Here is a 17,282-nt window from a genome sequence, read left to right as displayed (position 1 = left end):
ACACTTCTGCTTAAAGTGTATATATTCAATGAAAGTTGAGTAATGTCGTAAACTCATTACTTTTCTTGCACTCGTTTTGAGTTATAGCTACTCTTATTGTCCACAGTTGAATCCACAGGTCTGCTTGTTAATATCAACAGTCAACAAGCGTTTTGACAGACACTATGCTACTGGGTTAGCTGAGCTCCTTTAAAGGGAAAATGTCATGAATTTATTTTTATTTTTTTCATCCAATTGCTTTTAGTATGATATTAAAATAAATTTTATTTGTGTTCTTGTGTTCTACTTTTTACTTTTTTCTTACTTTTACTTCTCTATGGGGGCTGCCATTTTTTTTTCATCTCTGTATGTGTCGATTAACGACACATACAGAGATGGAATACGGCACATACATCCCCATAGAGAATGTGAACGGGACCCGTTCCATTCACTACAGTGTACGCCGTCTGTGCATGCGCCGCTCCCACACAGACCAAAAGGAAGGTCTTTGGCAGAGCGAATTCCGGCGCCATTTTCATGTGGACCGGAAGCCGCGGTTGGACAGTAAGATGACTACTTCCGGCCGCGGCTTCCGGCCATATGTTCAAGGAAGCGAAGGCGCAAGGAATGGCAGCGGCGGCAGTAGCAGGTAAGTTATGTTCGTGTGCTTTACGTTCGTGTATGTTCGGGTTATACTGTCTGCTGAGCCCTGTATCTAATCCTCCCACACTGTGCAGTCGCTTAGAAAATGGCGGCACACAGTGTAGGAGGTTTGACGATTCAAACCCCCTCCTACTCCTGGCACTAGCCAGAATAAGGGAGGTGGTATTGTGTGAGGATAGAGTGTGTCTACCCCAAATTTGCAGCATAAAGCAATGAGGTTGCTTTACCACATTGACCATGCTGCAATTTTGGGAAGTGCTCCCTCTAGTGCCCGGCACATGGAAATGTTATAAATTAGAATCTAATTTATAATATTTCCTGACTTGTGAAAAAATTAAAACAATGTGTAATCACTCAAAAAATAATTTTTAACTACAAAAAAATTCTAGCGACACATTCCTTTTAATGTTACACTTCAGAATTCAGATCACCAGAGCAAGCTTGGTGCAAAGAAAAGAATTTAAAGAGGCTCTGTCACCAGATTTTCAAACCCCTATCTCGTATTGCAGCAGATCGGCGCTGCAATGTAGATTACAGTAACGTTTTTTGTTTTTTTTTTCAAAAACAAGCATTTTTGGCCAAGTTATGAGCATTTTTATATTTATGCAAATGAGCCTTTCTTAAAGGAACAGTGTCACCAAAGTTTTTTTTTTCATGTCAGTTTTATGTTAGTGTTTTATTAAAAACGTTTTTATTTATTTGTGTGTTTGTGTGTTACTTTTTTCTATTTTTACACTTTTTCTTCCCTATGGGGGCTGCCATTTTTTTTTCCATTTCTGTATGTGCCGATTAACGACGCATACAGACATGGAATACGGCAGCCACAGTCCCATAGGGACTGCGAACGGGCCCCGTCCCATCCACTTCTGTGTACGCCGTCTGTGTGGGAACGGCGCATGCGCCGCTCCCACACAGTCCAATTTGAAATGCGCGCCGTCCGGCGCCATTTTCTTGTGGACCGGAAGTCGCGCCCGGACAGTAAGATTACTACTTCCGGTCGCGGCTTCCGGACTTGTGCACATGAAGCAGCAGACGGAGCGGACGGGCCGGAGGGAGCCGCGGCGGCAGGAGCAGGTAAGAGATTTCTATGTATGTTTGTGTGTGTTTACTACTGTATGTAAACCTACTACACTGTGTGTTAGCTCAAAAAATGGCGACACACAGTGTAGGAGGTTAGACAGTTCAATACCCTCGTTTCTCCCGGCACTAGCCAGGATAAAGGAGGGGGGATTCTCAGAGCTCACTAGAGCGAGTGATTTTATCCCAATTTTGCAGCAAAAAGCAATGTGGTTGCTTTACCACATGCAATGCTGCAATTTTGGGAATAGCTCCATCTAGTGACCAGCGCTGGGAAATATTATAAATTAGAATCTAATTTATAACATTTCCTGACTCGTGAAGAAATAAAAAAAATGTGAACAATGTTTAATCACCTATACACTAACTGTTTAACTAAAAAAAAAAAAAACATGTTTTTCTGGCAACACATTCCCTTTAATGGCAGTGATCGGAGCTAGCTCCGGTTCCTGCCATTACAGGTGGATGTCGGCTGTAACATACAGCTGACTTCCACCGCTGATTACGTCGTATCAGCTCCTGAGCCGGCGCCATCTTGCAGGCGGCTACGGAAGCATTAGGCCTTCGGTTGCCATTGCCGATGAGCTGCAAACCTTAAATGCAGCGAACGGGATCGAGGCTATTTACAGGATGTAAGATTCCACTGACATCCGGCGATGATGGCTCCTGAGCCGGTGCCAAGCATTTGACGTATGGATACGGCAAAATGCAGGAAGCACAAGCTTTCTATGGCGTACCCCTACGTCAAATGTCGGGAAGGAATTAAACACTTCGGCACCAGGCGACAGAGGCTACAGTTGATTCTGCAGCAGCATCGGCGTTTGCAGGTAAGTCGATGTAGCCTCTGTCGCCTGGTGCCGATGTGTCCTCGCTCGTCCGACACGATGCAGGACCTGGGGCAGGAAGTGACGTCACAGCGTGATCTCTCGAGAACACGCTGTGTGTCTGTGCACTGCCAGAAGCTGGGTGTTAACGAACAGAAGTGGATGATACTTCTATTCACAACGCCCAGCTAGTAAAAGAAGTAAAAACGCCCAGATGTACACACACAATACACGCCCACTTGTACATAACTTTAAACACGCCCAGTTGTCCATTAGAAAGGCTAATTTGCATAAATATAAAAATGCTCATAACTTGGCCAAAAATGCTCGCTTTTGAAAGAAAAAACAAACATTACTGTAATCTACATTGCAGCGCCGATCTGCTGCAATACGAGATAGGGGTTTGAAAATCTGGTGACAGAGCCTCTTTAAAGAGGCTCTGTCACCAGTTCAATATTTCCCTATCTCCTACCTAATCTAATAGACGCTTTATTGTAGATTGCTGTTTTTAAAAAAAAAAGTTTGTTAGTGACACAATTCTGTTCATTTTTACATTTATGCAAAAATTTTTCTAAATGCCCAACTGGGTGGTGGTGTTTTTTTTTGTTTTTTTTTCACCAAGTGGGCATTGTAAAGAAAGTGTATGACTGACCAATCAACGTCATACATTTCTCATTATTCATGCCCAGCTTTATGCACAGCACAGCGTGATCACGCTGTGACGTCACTTACTCCCGCAGTTCCTTCACCGGCGCAATGAGAGAATGACAAGACATCAGCTCCAGCCGTGCCAGGACGATTATCCTCCTCAGGAGCAGTCCTGGCACAGCTGGAGGCGATGTCTGGTCATTCTCCCATCGGTCCGGTGAAGGAACTGCGGGAGTAAGTGACGTCACAGCGTGATCACGGTGTGCTGTGAATGAAGAGAAGTGTATGATACTGGTCAGTTATAAACTTTTCTTTACAACGCCCACTTGGTGAAACGAAAAAATGATCAGAACTTTGTCACAAATGTTTTTTACAAAACCATAGTTCTCTACAACAAAGCGTTTATTAGATTAGGTAGAAGATAGAGAAGTATTAAAATGATGACAGAGCCACTTTAAATCTGGTATCTTTTAGCTGTGATGTCCTGCAGAATTATGAATTCAGCTCTGTATTATAATGCAGGCTGTAACTTGGGACCAGCTGGATCTGTACAAGATAAGTAGTGAAGGGTTAATCAAGTACGTGTAAACTGAAAAATGGTGTTCCATGGTCAATATGCGCTTAAAATTCTTAACTGTAATGAAGTGGATGAAAATTAATTATCCAAGTTTTTGAACTCCATAGTTACTTTTGTTTAATTCACAGCTGCCTCTGGAAACACTGATGTTCTTCATTTGCTGATAGACAGCAGTGAGAGACCGGACGTTACTGATGTAATGGATGCACATGGGCAGTGAGTTATTTCTTTACTAATGGGAAGTTCTGTAGTCATTTATTATTATTTTTTTCATTGATCTCTGAAGTATCATGCCCTAGTGGCTATTGTGTATGTAACTGCATGCATTGTAGTCCCCTAACCACCACCACATTTCTTTGTTTTACTGTGTTTGTTGTTTTGGTGGCCAATGTGTCTTTATAATATTTTGCAATAAAGTATTTTGATATTTTTGGTTAGTACTATCAGTTATTTTTGTGTTTTGGACACCGATATGTCTGTTTTATATTCCTGCAGGTTGCGGCGCATACAGGGTCCTGATCATTTTGTGTTCTTACTCCAGCTAACTGTTTAAGACTGGTGTACGAATCACAAAATCATTTCAGGATTAGTATAGCAAAGTATTTTCGAAGATATTAAACATGTGGAAAAAATACTTCTTTTGTATACTGTAAGTTATTGAAATTGTTTTATCTACTGTTTAATTGCAAGAACCCCCCTTATGCTTGCTGTGATGAATGGACATGTTGACTGTGTTCACCTGCTGCTGGAGAAAGGAGCCACTGTAGATGCTGGAGATAAGAGAGGAAGAACCACACTACACCGAGCGGTGAGCAGAGCCTTTTTCTATTTGTGTGACTACTTTTGAATTTGACTGACCTAGGGGAATTATTTTTTTTGTCGTGGCTGGACAATTTTCCTTTTGGGTTTAACGTATGTTTTCATGTCTATTCTGCAGTCAGTAACTGGTTGTGAAGATTGTGTGGGAGCTCTGCTGGACCATGATGCCTTTGTGCTGTGTCGGGATTACAAGGGACGCACACCTATTCACTTTGCTTCAGCTTGCGGCCATGCAACACTGGTGCACGTGTACTTGCAGGCTGCACTCTCTACAGACCCACTGGACGCAGTGGTGGATTACAACGGATACACTCCCATGCACTGGGCTGCTTACAATGGTGAGACATATTTTTTTTATTTCAGAACTCCAATTCAGATATAGTTACTGCAATTGTGTTATTGCTGCTTTATGGGCTGACTTACCTTTTTTACTTTTTTAAAATGCCTTTAGTTTAATGCACAAAATACATGTAACTATTTTCTAGGGCATGAAGATTGTTTGGAATTGTTACTTGAACACAACCCATTTGCTTACCTCGAAGGAAACCCTTTCACCCCTTTGCACTGTGCAGTGTAAGTACATTGCAGGATAATAGGCTTAATGGAATTGAGCCTTTTTTTTTTATTTATCTTTTTTCTTCAGCCTTGCTATGTAACTATATTACATCTTGTGTTTTGTGTCTTGTTTGAATAAAAAATGCTTTCAATCAGGTTGTAGTAATTTCTCAAATTTGCAGAATTAACAGCCAAGACGGTACGGCTGAGATGCTTATAACCGCATTGGGTGCCAAGATTGTGAATAGCAGAGATGCCAAAGGAAGGTTGGTATAAACACAATGTTTGTAAATGTTTGTGTCTTAACCCCTTCCCGCTTTGACCACGTTTGACCTTCCTGACAGAGCCTCATTTTTCATACCTGACATGTTTCACTTTATGTGGTAATAACTTGGGAATGCTTTTACCTATCCAAGCGATTCTGAGATTTTCTCGTGACACATTGGACTTTATGTTACTAGCAAAATTTGCTCGATATGTTCAGTGTTTAATTGTGAAAAACACCAAAATTTAGCGAAAAATTTGCATTTTTCTCAATTTAAAGAGGCTCTGTCCCCACGTTATAAGTGCCCTATATTGTACATGATGTGATCGGCGCTGTAATGCAGATTACAGCCGTGTTTTTTATTTAGAAAAACGATCTTTTTTGACGGAGTTATGACATATATTAGCTTTTATTCTAATGAGTTTCTTAATGAACAACTGGGCGTGTTTTACTTTTTGGCCAAGTGGGCTTTGTACAGAGGAGTGTATGACGCTGACCAATCGGCGTCATACACTTCTCCCCATTCATTTACACAGCACATAGCGATATAGCTATATCGCTATGTGCAGCCACATAAACACACTATAACATTACTGCAGTGTCCTGACAATGAATATACATTACCTCCAGCCAGGAAGTGATGTGTATTCAGAATCCTGACACTTCGCTAATACAATCCCGACACTACAGCACAGCAAGTGTAATCTCGTTTGAGATCATGTACAATATAGGCCACTTATAATGTGGTGACAGAGCCTCTTTAATTGTATATATTTTAGGCACCATGCCAGGTTTGAAGGGCTCTTGCTGTGCCAAAACAGTGGAAATACCCCAAAAGTGACCACATTTGGGAAACTACACACCTCAAGGAAATTATCTTGGGATATAGTGAGCATTTTGGCCGCACAGGTTTTTTACAGAAATTATTAGAATTAGGCCGTGAAAATTGAAAAAATTTAGTTTTTAAAGAAAATGGAGGTTTGGCGATTTTTTTTTTTTTTTTTTTTTTTTTTTTTTTTTTTTTCCTCTCTAATTTCCACAAGGACTAAAGGAGAAAAAGCACCGCCAAATTTGTAAAGCAATTTCTCCCTGTTTGGACACATGGCAGGGCTTAGAAGGGAAAGAGCTCTATTTGGCTTTTGGAGCTCAAATTTAGCAAGAATGGTTTGCGGAGGCCAGGTCGCATTTGCAAAGCCCCTGAGGGGACAAAACAGTGGAAACCCCCCACAAGTGACCCCATTTTGGAAACTACACCTATTGTGGAAATTATCTAGGGGTATAGTGAGCATTTTGACCCCACAGGTTTTTTGCAGAAATTATTGGAATTCGGCCATGAAAATGAAAATCCTACATTTTTTTTCAAGAAAATGTAGGTTTAGCTATTTTTTTCTCATTTCCACAAAGACTAAAGGAGAAAAAGGACCGCAAAATTTGTAAAGCAATTTCTCCCGAGTAAAACAATACACCACATGTGGTCATAGACGGCTGTTTGGAAACACGGCAGGGCTTAGAAGGGAAAGGCTTTTGGAGATCACATTTAGCAGGAATGGTTTGCAGAGGCCATGTCGCATTTGCAGAGCCCCTGAGGGGACAAAACATTGAAAACGCCCAAAAAGTGACTCCATTTAGGAAACTACACCTCTTAAGGAATTCATCTAGGGGTGTAGTGATCATTTTGACCCCAGAGGCGTTTCTTAGAATTGGGCAGTGAAAATGAAAACAATCCTTTTTCCCAACAAATAAAGGAAAAAAAGAACCCCAACATTTCAAACAATTTCTCCCGAGTACGGCAATACCCCATATGTGGTCATAAATTGCTGTTTGGGCACACGGCAGGGTTCAGAAGGGAAGGATCGGCATTTGGAGTGCAGATTTTGCTGGATTAGTTTCTGGGCGCCTGTGGGACCAAAACAGTGGAAACCCCCTAGAAGTGACCACATTTTGGAAACTACACCCCTCAATGCATTCACCTAGGGGTGTAGTGAGCATGTTAACCCTGCAGGTGTTTTGTAAAAATTAGTGTGCACTCGATGTTGCAGAGTGAAAATGGGATTTTTTCCATAGATATGCCAATATGTGGTGCCCAGCTTGTGGCACCATAACAAGACAGCTCTCTAATTATTATGCTGGGTTTCCCGGTTTTAGAAGCACCCTACATGTGTCCCTAATCTTTTGCCTGGACATTCGACCAGGCTCAGGAGTGAAAGCGTACCATGTAAAATTAAGGCCTAATTTGGCGATTTACAAAGTATTGGTTCACAATTGCAGAGGCTCAGATGTGAAATAATAAAAAGAAACACCTGAGAAGTGACCCCATTTGGAAACTACACCCCTCAAGGCATTTATTAAGGGGTGTAGTGAGCATTTTCACACCACAGGTCTTTTCCATAAATGAATGCGCTGCGGATGGTGCAAATTAAAAATTTATATTTTTCCCTAGATTTGCCATTTCAGTGGCAAATATGTCGTGCCCAGCTTATGCCACTGGAGACACGCCCCCCAAAACAATTTAAAAGGGTTCTCCCGGGTATGGCGATGACATATATGTGGAAGGAAACTGCTGTTTGGGCACGCTGTAGGTTTCAGAGGGGAGGGAGCGCCATTTGGCTTTTGGAGAGCTGGTTTTGCTTGGTAGTAGATCTGTTTGAGTTCCTGGTTTTTCCATTTATAATGTGGGGGTACATGTAAGCTGGGCAGAGTACATCAGGGGCATAGTAAGGTGGTATAATAAGTAAAAAAACCAAAATGATCCATAGATGTGTGTTACGCTGTGAAGCAATACTTTCTGCACAGGCCAGTGTCGCACTGATAAATGGTCCTTACTTATTCCCCTTTTGGTCCACACTCCGCACCTTTTCAGTTTGGGGAATTTTATCTGGGAAAGTTGTCCTGGTATAATATGGACACCCTCGCTTCCAGTAGATATGTTTGGGCCCTCCCCTTCCTGGTTCCCTAATTTTAGGGCCTTGATAAATCGCCTCTTGAATCAGAAGAAATGTTCCCCTCGGTCTGCACAACTGCATATTTTTTATTTCCTGACTTATTGGAGCCTTAACTAATATTATTTTTTCATAGACGTAGCGGTATGAGGGCTTTTTTTTGCAGGATGAGCTGTAGTTATTATTGGTACCATTTTGGGGTACATGCGACTTTTTGATCACTTTTTATCCTATTTTTTGGGAGGCCAGGTAACCAAAAATCCGCAATTCTGGCATAGTTGTTTTTAGGTTTTTTTATACAGTGTTCACCACGCGTTATAAATTACATGTTAACTTTATTCTGCGGGTCAGTACGATTCCGGCGATACCTAATTTATAGAACTTTTTTGTGTTCTACAACGTTTTGCACAATAAAATTACTTTTGGAAAAGAATGTATTTTTTCTGTCGCCAAGTTGTGAGAACCATAACTATTTAACTTTTTTGTAGACGGAGCTGTATGAGGGTTTGTTTTTTGCGGGACGAGCTATAGTTTTTATAGGTACCATTTTTGGATACGTGAGACTTTTTGATCACTTTTTATTCCAATATTTGTAGGGCAGAGCAGGAGGCCATTGTTTCTCCTGTTGCCATAGCAGCAGTCGCCAGTCCTGATTGCCTGTCAGGGCTTGCGATCTGCTAGCAACCGCTAAGATGCAGCGATCACTGCATCGAAGGGGTTAAAGGAACAGTGTCACCCAAAATTTTTTTTTAATATCCGTTTTATGTTAGGGTTTTATTAAAAACGTTTCTATTTATTTGTGTGTTACTTTTTTCTATTTTTACACTTTTTCTTCCCTATGGGGGCTGCCATTTTTTTTTCCATTTCTGTATGTGTCGATTAACGACACATACAGACATGGAATACGGCAGCTCCAGTCCCATAGGGACTGCGAACGGGGCCCGTTCCATCCACTTTGGTGTACGCCGTGTGTGTGGGAACGGCGCATGCGCCGCTCCCACACAGTCCGATTTGAAATGCGCGCCGTCAGGCGCCATTTTCCTGTGGACCGGAAGTCGCGGCCGGGCAGTAAGATTACTACTTCCGGTCGCGGCTTCCGGACTTGTGCACATGGAGCAGCGGCAGCAGACGGAGCGGACGGACCGGAGGGAGCGGCGGCGACTGGAGCAGGTAAGTTATTTCTATGTATGTTCGTGTTTGTGTGTGTTTACTAGTGTATGTAAACCTTCTACACTGTGTGTTAGCTCAAAAAATGGCGACACACAGTGTAGGAGGTTAGACCGTTCAAACCCCTCGTTTCTCCCGGCACTAGTCAGGATAAAGGAGGGGGGGATTCTGAGAGCTCACTAGAGCGAGGGATTTTTTCCCAATTTTGCAGCATAAAGCAATGTGGTTGCTTTACCACATGCAATGCTGCAATTTTGGGAATTGCTCCATCTAGTGACCAGTGCTGGGAAATATTATAAATTTAATCCAATTTATAATATTTCCTGACTCGTGGAAAAAATAAAAAAAATTAGAACAATGTTTAATCACCTACACACTAATTGTTTAACTAAAAAAAAAAAAACATGTTTTTCTGGCAACACATTCCCTTTAATGGCAGGGATCGGAGCTAGCTCCGGTTCCTGCCGTTACAGGTGGATGTCAGCTGTAACATACAGCTGACTTCCACCGCTGATAACGTCGTATCAGCTCCTGAGCCGGCGCCTTCTTGCAGGCGGCTACGGAAGCATTAGGCCTTCGGTTGCCATTGCCGATGAGCTGCAAACCTTAAATGCAGCGAACGGGATCGAGGCTATTTACAGGATGTAAGATTCCACTGACATCCGGCGATGATGGCTCCTAAGCCGGTGCCAAGCATTTGACGTATGGATACGGCAAAATGCAGGAAGCACAAGCTTTCTATGGCGTACCCCTACGTCAAATGTCGGGAAGGAATTAAACCGGTTGTCCAGTTAAAAAAAAAAAGAGAGAGACTTTTTTTAAATGCCTAATATTGAATTCTGAATTAATAGGAGGGTGTCTTCTATTTAGTATCCTCATCTCTATCTGTGGATGACCTGTCCTGCATTACACAGGCAACCCATTGTTGTAATGGACACTGTAATGCTAGATTTCCCTTATAGTCGCTCTGCAGGGAAATTGAACTCCTACTGGCAGATTTCCTCACAGCAGGGGGACACTTTATGATCAGTTTATTGTCAAGGGACCCTACTTGTCCATATTAAAAGGAGTTCACTGCAATACTTTTTAGTCTTCAAGCAGGATTAATTACAAATATTAAGTTATTTTTTAACCTCCATGGACTAATAATAATCTTTGTTTATATAGTGCCACATATTCCGCAGCAGTTCACATTTTAGAGGGTAGAATAACATCCATTATAACAGTGATCCTATGTTCCCTGTAAAGCAGCCAATATAAATAGCTTTCTAGGAGCAAAGCCTCTAGTGTCATGGCAGTACAGCCGAGACTCCTTTTGCCGGGGAAGTAAGAAGATATTATAGTCTAGCTGCGAGAGAGAGGAGACAGAATTTGTTGAGCCCCTTCACCATCAGTGCAGATTAGTACCACGTGGGGGACACAGCAGCAAAAAATGGTGAAAATTCTATTTTTATATGCTTAAAACACTGCAAATTACTTTAACACTGCTATTAACAGACTGTCAGGACTTTTGGTATGAAAATGATTCATGGGATAACCCCTTCAGGACCCAGCCAATTTTTTAAAATCTGACGTGTCACTTTATGTGGTAATCACGTTGGAATGCTTTTACCTATCCAAGCGATTCTGAGATTGTTTTCTCGTGACATGTTGTACTTTATGTTAGTGAAAAAAAAAATTTTGGTATTTATTTCTGAAAAACACCACAATTTAGAAAAGATTTGCAAAAATTAGCATTTTTCGTAATTTAAAATTATCTGCTTGTAAAACAGATAGTAATACCACACAAAATAGTTACTAATTAACATTTCCCATATGTCTACTTTATGTCTGCATCGTTGTTTGAACGTCCTTTTATTTTTCTAGGACGTTACAAGGCTTATAACTTTAGCAGCAATTTCTCATATTTTAAAAAAAAATTCAAAAGGCTATTTTTTCAGGGACCAGTTCAGTTCTGAGGTGGCTTTGAGGGCCTTATATATTAGAAAATCCCCAGACGTCACCCCATTTTGAAAACTGCACCCCTCAAGGTATTCGAATCAGCATTCACAAAGTGTTTTAACCCTTTAGGCGTTTCACAGGAATTAAAGCAACGTAGAGGTGAAATTTACAAATGTTATTTTTTTTGCCGAAATTCATGTCTAATAAAAAAAAATTTGTAACACAGAAGGTTTTACCAGAGAAATGCAACTCAATATTTATTGCCCAGATTCTGCAGTTTTTAGAAATATCCCACATGTGGCCCTAGTGCGATAATGGACTGAAGCATCGGCCTCCGAAGCAAAGGAGCACCCAGTGGATTTTGGGCCTCCTTTTTTTTAGAATATATTTTAGGCACCTTGTCAGGTTTGAAGAGGTCTTGTGGTGCCAAAACACTGGAAACACCCCAAAAGTTACCCCATTTTGGAAGCTACACCCCTCAAGGAATTTATCTAGGTGTATAGTTAGCATTTTGACCGCACAGGTTTTTCGCTAAATTTATCAGAATTGGTCATTAAAAATGTCTTTGTTTTTTCAGAAAAAAGTAGATTTTCATTTTTACAATTTACAAGAGATAATAAAGAAACTGCACCCCAACATATGTAAAGCAATGTCTCCCGATTACGGCAATATCCCATATGTGGTAATAAACTGCTGATTGGACCCACAGCAAGGCTCAGAAGGGAAGGAGCGCCATTTGGATTTTGGAGCATGGATTTTGCTGGATTGGTTTTCGGTTCCATGTCGTGTTTGCAACACCCTGGAGGGACCGAAACAGGGGAAACCCTCCAAAAGTGACCCCATTTTGGAAACTACACCTATCAAGGAATTTATCGAGGGGTATAGTTAGCATTTTGACCACACAGGTTTTTTGCAGAATTTAGTGGAATTAGGCAGTGAAAATGAAAATCAACTTTTTTTCTGAAAAAGCATAGAAATTTTAAATTTTTACAAGGAATAAAGGAAAAAAGAACCACAACATTTGTAAAGCATTTTCTCCTGATTACGGCAATACCCCATATGTGGTAATAAACTGCTGATTGGACCCATGGCAGCGCTCAGAAGGGAAGTAGCGCCATTTGGATTTTGGAGCACGGATTTTGCTGGATTGTTTTTCGGTGCCATGCTGCCTTTGCAACGCCCTAGAGGGACCAAAACTGGAAGCGCCCCCCAAGTTACCCCATTTTGGAAACACCCCTCAAGGAATTTTTCTAGGGGTATAGTGAGTATATAGACTCCACGGGTCTTTTGCAGAATTTATTAGAATTAGGCAGAGAAAATTAATATCACAATTTTTTTCCACTAAAATGTTGAATTTTCTCATTTTCACAAGGGATAAAGGAGAAATAAACAACCAATTTTTTTCATTAGAAATGAATTAACCCTTTCTGGACTGATCCATTTTTTGCTTTCTTATTTTCGTTTTTCACTCCCCGCCTTCCAAGAGCCATAACGTTTTTCTTTTTCCGTCAGTAGAGTGGTGTGAGGGCTTATTTCTTGCGGGAGGAATTGTCGTTTCTATTGACACCATTTAAAGTGCCATAAACAGTACTGGGAAACTGAAAAAAATCGGAATATAGGAAAAAAATCTGATTCCATTTTTTGGGGTTTTCGTTTTTACAGCTTTCGCCGTGCGGTGAAAACGACAGCGATTTTGGCGATTTAAATTATTTACGTTTTTTACAGTGTTCACCGTGCGAGTTAAATAATGGTATATTGTAATAGTTCGGCCTTTTACGGACGTAGCGATACCAATTCTGTTTACTTTTTTACATAACTTTTGAAGAAAAATGGGAAAAGGTTGTTTGTTTTTTTTTAACTTTAAACTTTTTTCTTTCTCACTACTAATAACTTTAATTCTTCTACACATTTTATTAGTCCCCTTAGGGGACTTGTACCAGCGATCATTGGATACTAATGTATTGTATTGCAGTGTAATGTTATTTTTACAGACTCCTGTAACAGCGCGATCGCTGTTCCTGTCCGTTAGTCCCGGGTGTCAGCTGTAATACACAGCTGACACCCGCAGCGTATGGAGCGGGCTCAACACGTGTGCCCGCTCCATACATCACCCCCGCACCATGACGTGCTATTAAGTCATAGTGCTCAAAGGGGTTAATGCACAGCGGATGGTGTGAATTTTGCAATTTTCCACTGATGTGCCATTTTAGTGCATAATATGTCGTGCCCAGTTTGTGCCCCTGAAGACAAAATACCTCATAAAGCGATAAGCGGGTTCTCCCGGGTATGGCGATGCCATATATGTGGGCATAATAAGAGGGTATAATAATGCGGTAAATAAATAATAATTCATTGATGTGTGGCCGGTGTCGCACTGATAAATGGTGTCGGATCTTATCCGCTTTTAGAAAACACTGCACATTTTGCATCGCCATATTCCTGGGAGCCAGAACGTCTTTATTTTTTCACCACCGGAGCTGTGTGGGGGCTTATTTGTTGCGGGACAATCTGTACTTTTCATTGGTACCATTTTGGGGTACATGCGATTTTTTTTGATCACTTTTTATTACATTTTTTTGCAAGCCGGGTGACCAAAAGCAAGCAATTCTGACAATGTTTTTTAGTTTATTTTTTGCGGCGTTCACCGTGCCCTATAAATGACGATTATATTTTATTCTGCGGGTCGATACAATCGGCGATACCATATGTATATAGGTTTTTTTTATGTTTTGCAGCGTTTGCGCAATAAAATCACTTTTTTATAAAAATTTATTTTCTGTGTCACCATATTCTGAGAGCTGTAACTTTTTTATTTTTCAGTCAAAAAAGCTGTGTAAGGGCTTGTTTTTTTCGGGACGGGTTGTAGTTTTTATCTGTATTATTTTCGGGTACATGCGACTTTTTGATCACTTTTTATTCTCTATTTTGGTAGGGGTGCTGACCAAATAATAGCGATTCTGGTGTCGTTTTTTATAGATTATTTTTTTGGGGTGTTCATCGTGCGTGAAAAATAACATTGTTTTATAGTTTGGGTCGTTACGAACGCGGTGATACCAAATATGTGTACTTTTTTTAACGTGTTCATTTTTTTCCTATAATGAAAGACTTATTATAGGAAAAAAATGCAGTGTTTGTTTATATAACTTCTAACTTTTATTTTTACACTTTTTTGAAAACATTTTTATTATCTTTTTTTTACCTTTTCCACTTGTCCCACTAGGGGGACACTTAGACTTGCAGCTTTGATCGCTGCTAGAGTACATTACACTACACACGTAGTGTAATGTACTCTAACTGTCATTGTGACGTGACAGTCACACTGACAGGAAGCCTCGGAGGACTGGCCGGAGGCAGTTCCTCCCAGGCTTCCGTACATGGCAACCCGGAGGTCATTGTCTGACCTCCGATTGCCGTGACAAGCATCGGTAGCCCCCACGATCACTTTGTGGGGGCTGCCGATGTGCTTCAAACCACTTAAATGCGCCAACGGCAATCCGTCGCCGCATTTATGGGGTTAATTGCCGAAATCAGCGGCGATGGTCCGCTGACCGGCAAGGCTGGAGTGTCAGCTGTCGGGGACAGCTGACGTCCTGGTTCCCGGACACTGTCCGTTAGGACAGTGTGCGCCGGGAACTACTCCGCCATAGTACGTCTGGATGCGGGAACTAACCCCTCTGCAGGACGTACTATTGCGGAGCAGCGCGGGAAGAGGTTAAAGCGTACCTAACTTTTCAGGGGACTTTTTAGAATAAGCTGTCTTGTGTGTACATCTGGAATAACACTGATTCTGGCCATTCTATAACTTGTATATGTGTGTGGTTTTATTTTTTTCTGTTTTCTTTGAAATATACGTTTTCCACTCTGTGGGCTCTATCTCAAATTCTTAGTTTTCCCTGAGCTAATGGGTTGAGCCAAACTGCTATCATGTTTGCCATGGACTACATACAGAGAAGAATCCTGGTCCACTATCTCTCTGTAGCACACCCTTAGAACCAGAAGCAGCATGAAGGACATTATACAGCAGCACTGGGGTGACCTATAACGCTCACCATCAGCCTGTGTCTCTGCTTCTGCCTCGCCCTCCCTTCTCCATAGGTTTCTATGGGAAGCAGTGTCTGTCTTTCTCGTTCGTTTTCTCGCTTGTTCTCTCTCTCGTGCTCTCGCTCTTTTAACAGTAAATTCCAAATAGTTGATCTATATCAGGTATACTATTAGATTAGCAGATTTCTAAATTTTTCAAAAAAACGTATATAGAAAAATAGAATAACTTATCTGTATTAATTTCTCACGGTGTTTAACCCCTTGTCGCACATTGACGTAACTGCACGTCAAGGTGAGCAGTAACTTTGTACACATTGACGTGCAGTTACGTCTGTACATTGACAGTTAACCACCGCGCAGCGCTACACCGCAGCGGTGGGTTAACTGTGCAGGGTGTCTGCCCTGTATTCCCTGTCGCCGATCAGCGGCCCATCGCCGCTGATTTCGGCAGTTAACCCCTTAGATGCGGCGTGCAATTGCTGCATTTAAGGTGTTTAGCGCAGATCGGCAGCCCCCCGCGTGAAATCACGGGGGCTGGCGATGACAACCGGCCGCCAGACAATGGCTTCCGGGCTGCCATGTACAGAAGCCTATGAGGACCAGCCGGAGGCTGTCACAATGAGTTAGAACTCATTACACTATGTACGTAGGTAGTGTAATGTATTCCAGCAGCGATCAGAGCTGCAAGTCTAAATGTCCCCTAGTGGGACAAGTAAAAAAAAAGATGATTAAAAATGTTTTATAGAAGTTTAAAAATAAAAGTTATAAGTTACATAAATAAAAAATGCTTTTTTTTTTCCTATAAGCCTTTAATTATAGGGAAAAAAATGAACACTTTGAAGTACACATTTGGTATCACCGCGTTTGTAACGACCCAAACTATGAAACTATAATGTTATTTTTCCTGCATGGTGAACACCGCAAAAGAAAAAAGTAAAAAAACAACGCCAGAATCACTATTTTTTTGGTCACCACACATTCCAAAGTATACAATAAAAAGTGATCAGAAAGTCACATATACCCCAAAATAGTGCCAACAGAAACAGCGATCGCGCTGTTACAGGAGCCTGTAAAAATGACATTATACTGCAATTCATTAGTATTGCAGTGTGTTGTACCATGATCGCTGGTTCAAGTCCCCTAGGGGGCCTAATAAAATGTGTAAAAAAATAATAATTAAAGTTATTAGTGAAATAAATTTAATTTAGTATTTAAAGTCCAAAATAAAACCTTTTTTAAGCTAAAGCAATGTAAAAAATTGGTATCACTGCCTCCGTAAAAGTCCGAACTATTGCAATATACCGTTATTTATCTCGCACGGTGAATGCCCTAAATATTTAAAGAATTTAAAACGCCCAAATCGCTATTTTTTTTGGGTCACCATAGCTCTAAAAAAAAAATAAAGTCTTAAAGGCAATGTGTTGCCAGAAAAACATGTTTGTTTTTTTTTTAATTAAACATTTAGTGTGTGGGTGATTAAACATTGTTCAAATTTTTTTTATTTTTTTCACGAGTCAGGAAATATTATAAATTAATTCTAATTTATAGTATTTCCCATTTCTGGTCACTAGATGGAGCTATTCCCAAAATTGCAGCATTGCAAAATTGGGTAAAAAGCCCTCGCTCTAGTGAGCTCTCAGCATCCCCCCCTCCTTTATCCTGGCTAGTGCCGGGATAAACGAGGGGTTTGAACGGTCTAACCTCCTACACTGTGTGTCGCCATTTTTTGAGCTAACACACAGTGTAGTAGGTTTACATACAGTAGTAAACACACACAAACACGAACA

The 17,282-nt window shown here is 41.0% G+C and overlaps 1 protein-coding gene across 4 annotated transcripts in view; it reads left to right on the top strand.

The window, feature by feature from the left end:
* Positions 1 to 17,282, top strand: part of ANKRD52 (ankyrin repeat domain 52) — a 119,761-nt gene that overhangs the window by 58,292 nt on the left and 44,187 nt on the right. For all 4 annotated transcript variants that reach the window (XM_075852152.1, XM_075852150.1, XM_075852151.1 and 1 more), the window contains exons 20-24: positions 3,897 to 3,984; positions 4,459 to 4,576; positions 4,706 to 4,925; positions 5,073 to 5,160; positions 5,325 to 5,408. In XM_075852152.1, the coding sequence (XP_075708267.1) occupies positions 3,897 to 3,984; positions 4,459 to 4,576; positions 4,706 to 4,925; positions 5,073 to 5,160; positions 5,325 to 5,408 (598 nt within the window). The remainder of the gene's footprint in view (positions 1 to 3,896; positions 3,985 to 4,458; positions 4,577 to 4,705; positions 4,926 to 5,072; positions 5,161 to 5,324; positions 5,409 to 17,282) is intronic.

Source organism: Rhinoderma darwinii, chromosome 2 (assembly GCF_050947455.1).
Source record: "Rhinoderma darwinii isolate aRhiDar2 chromosome 2, aRhiDar2.hap1, whole genome shotgun sequence".
NCBI classification, from domain to species: domain Eukaryota; kingdom Metazoa; phylum Chordata; class Amphibia; order Anura; family Rhinodermatidae; genus Rhinoderma; species Rhinoderma darwinii.
The sequence above is the reverse complement of the archived record's forward strand: the minus strand, read 5'-3'. Positions and strand labels throughout refer to the sequence as shown.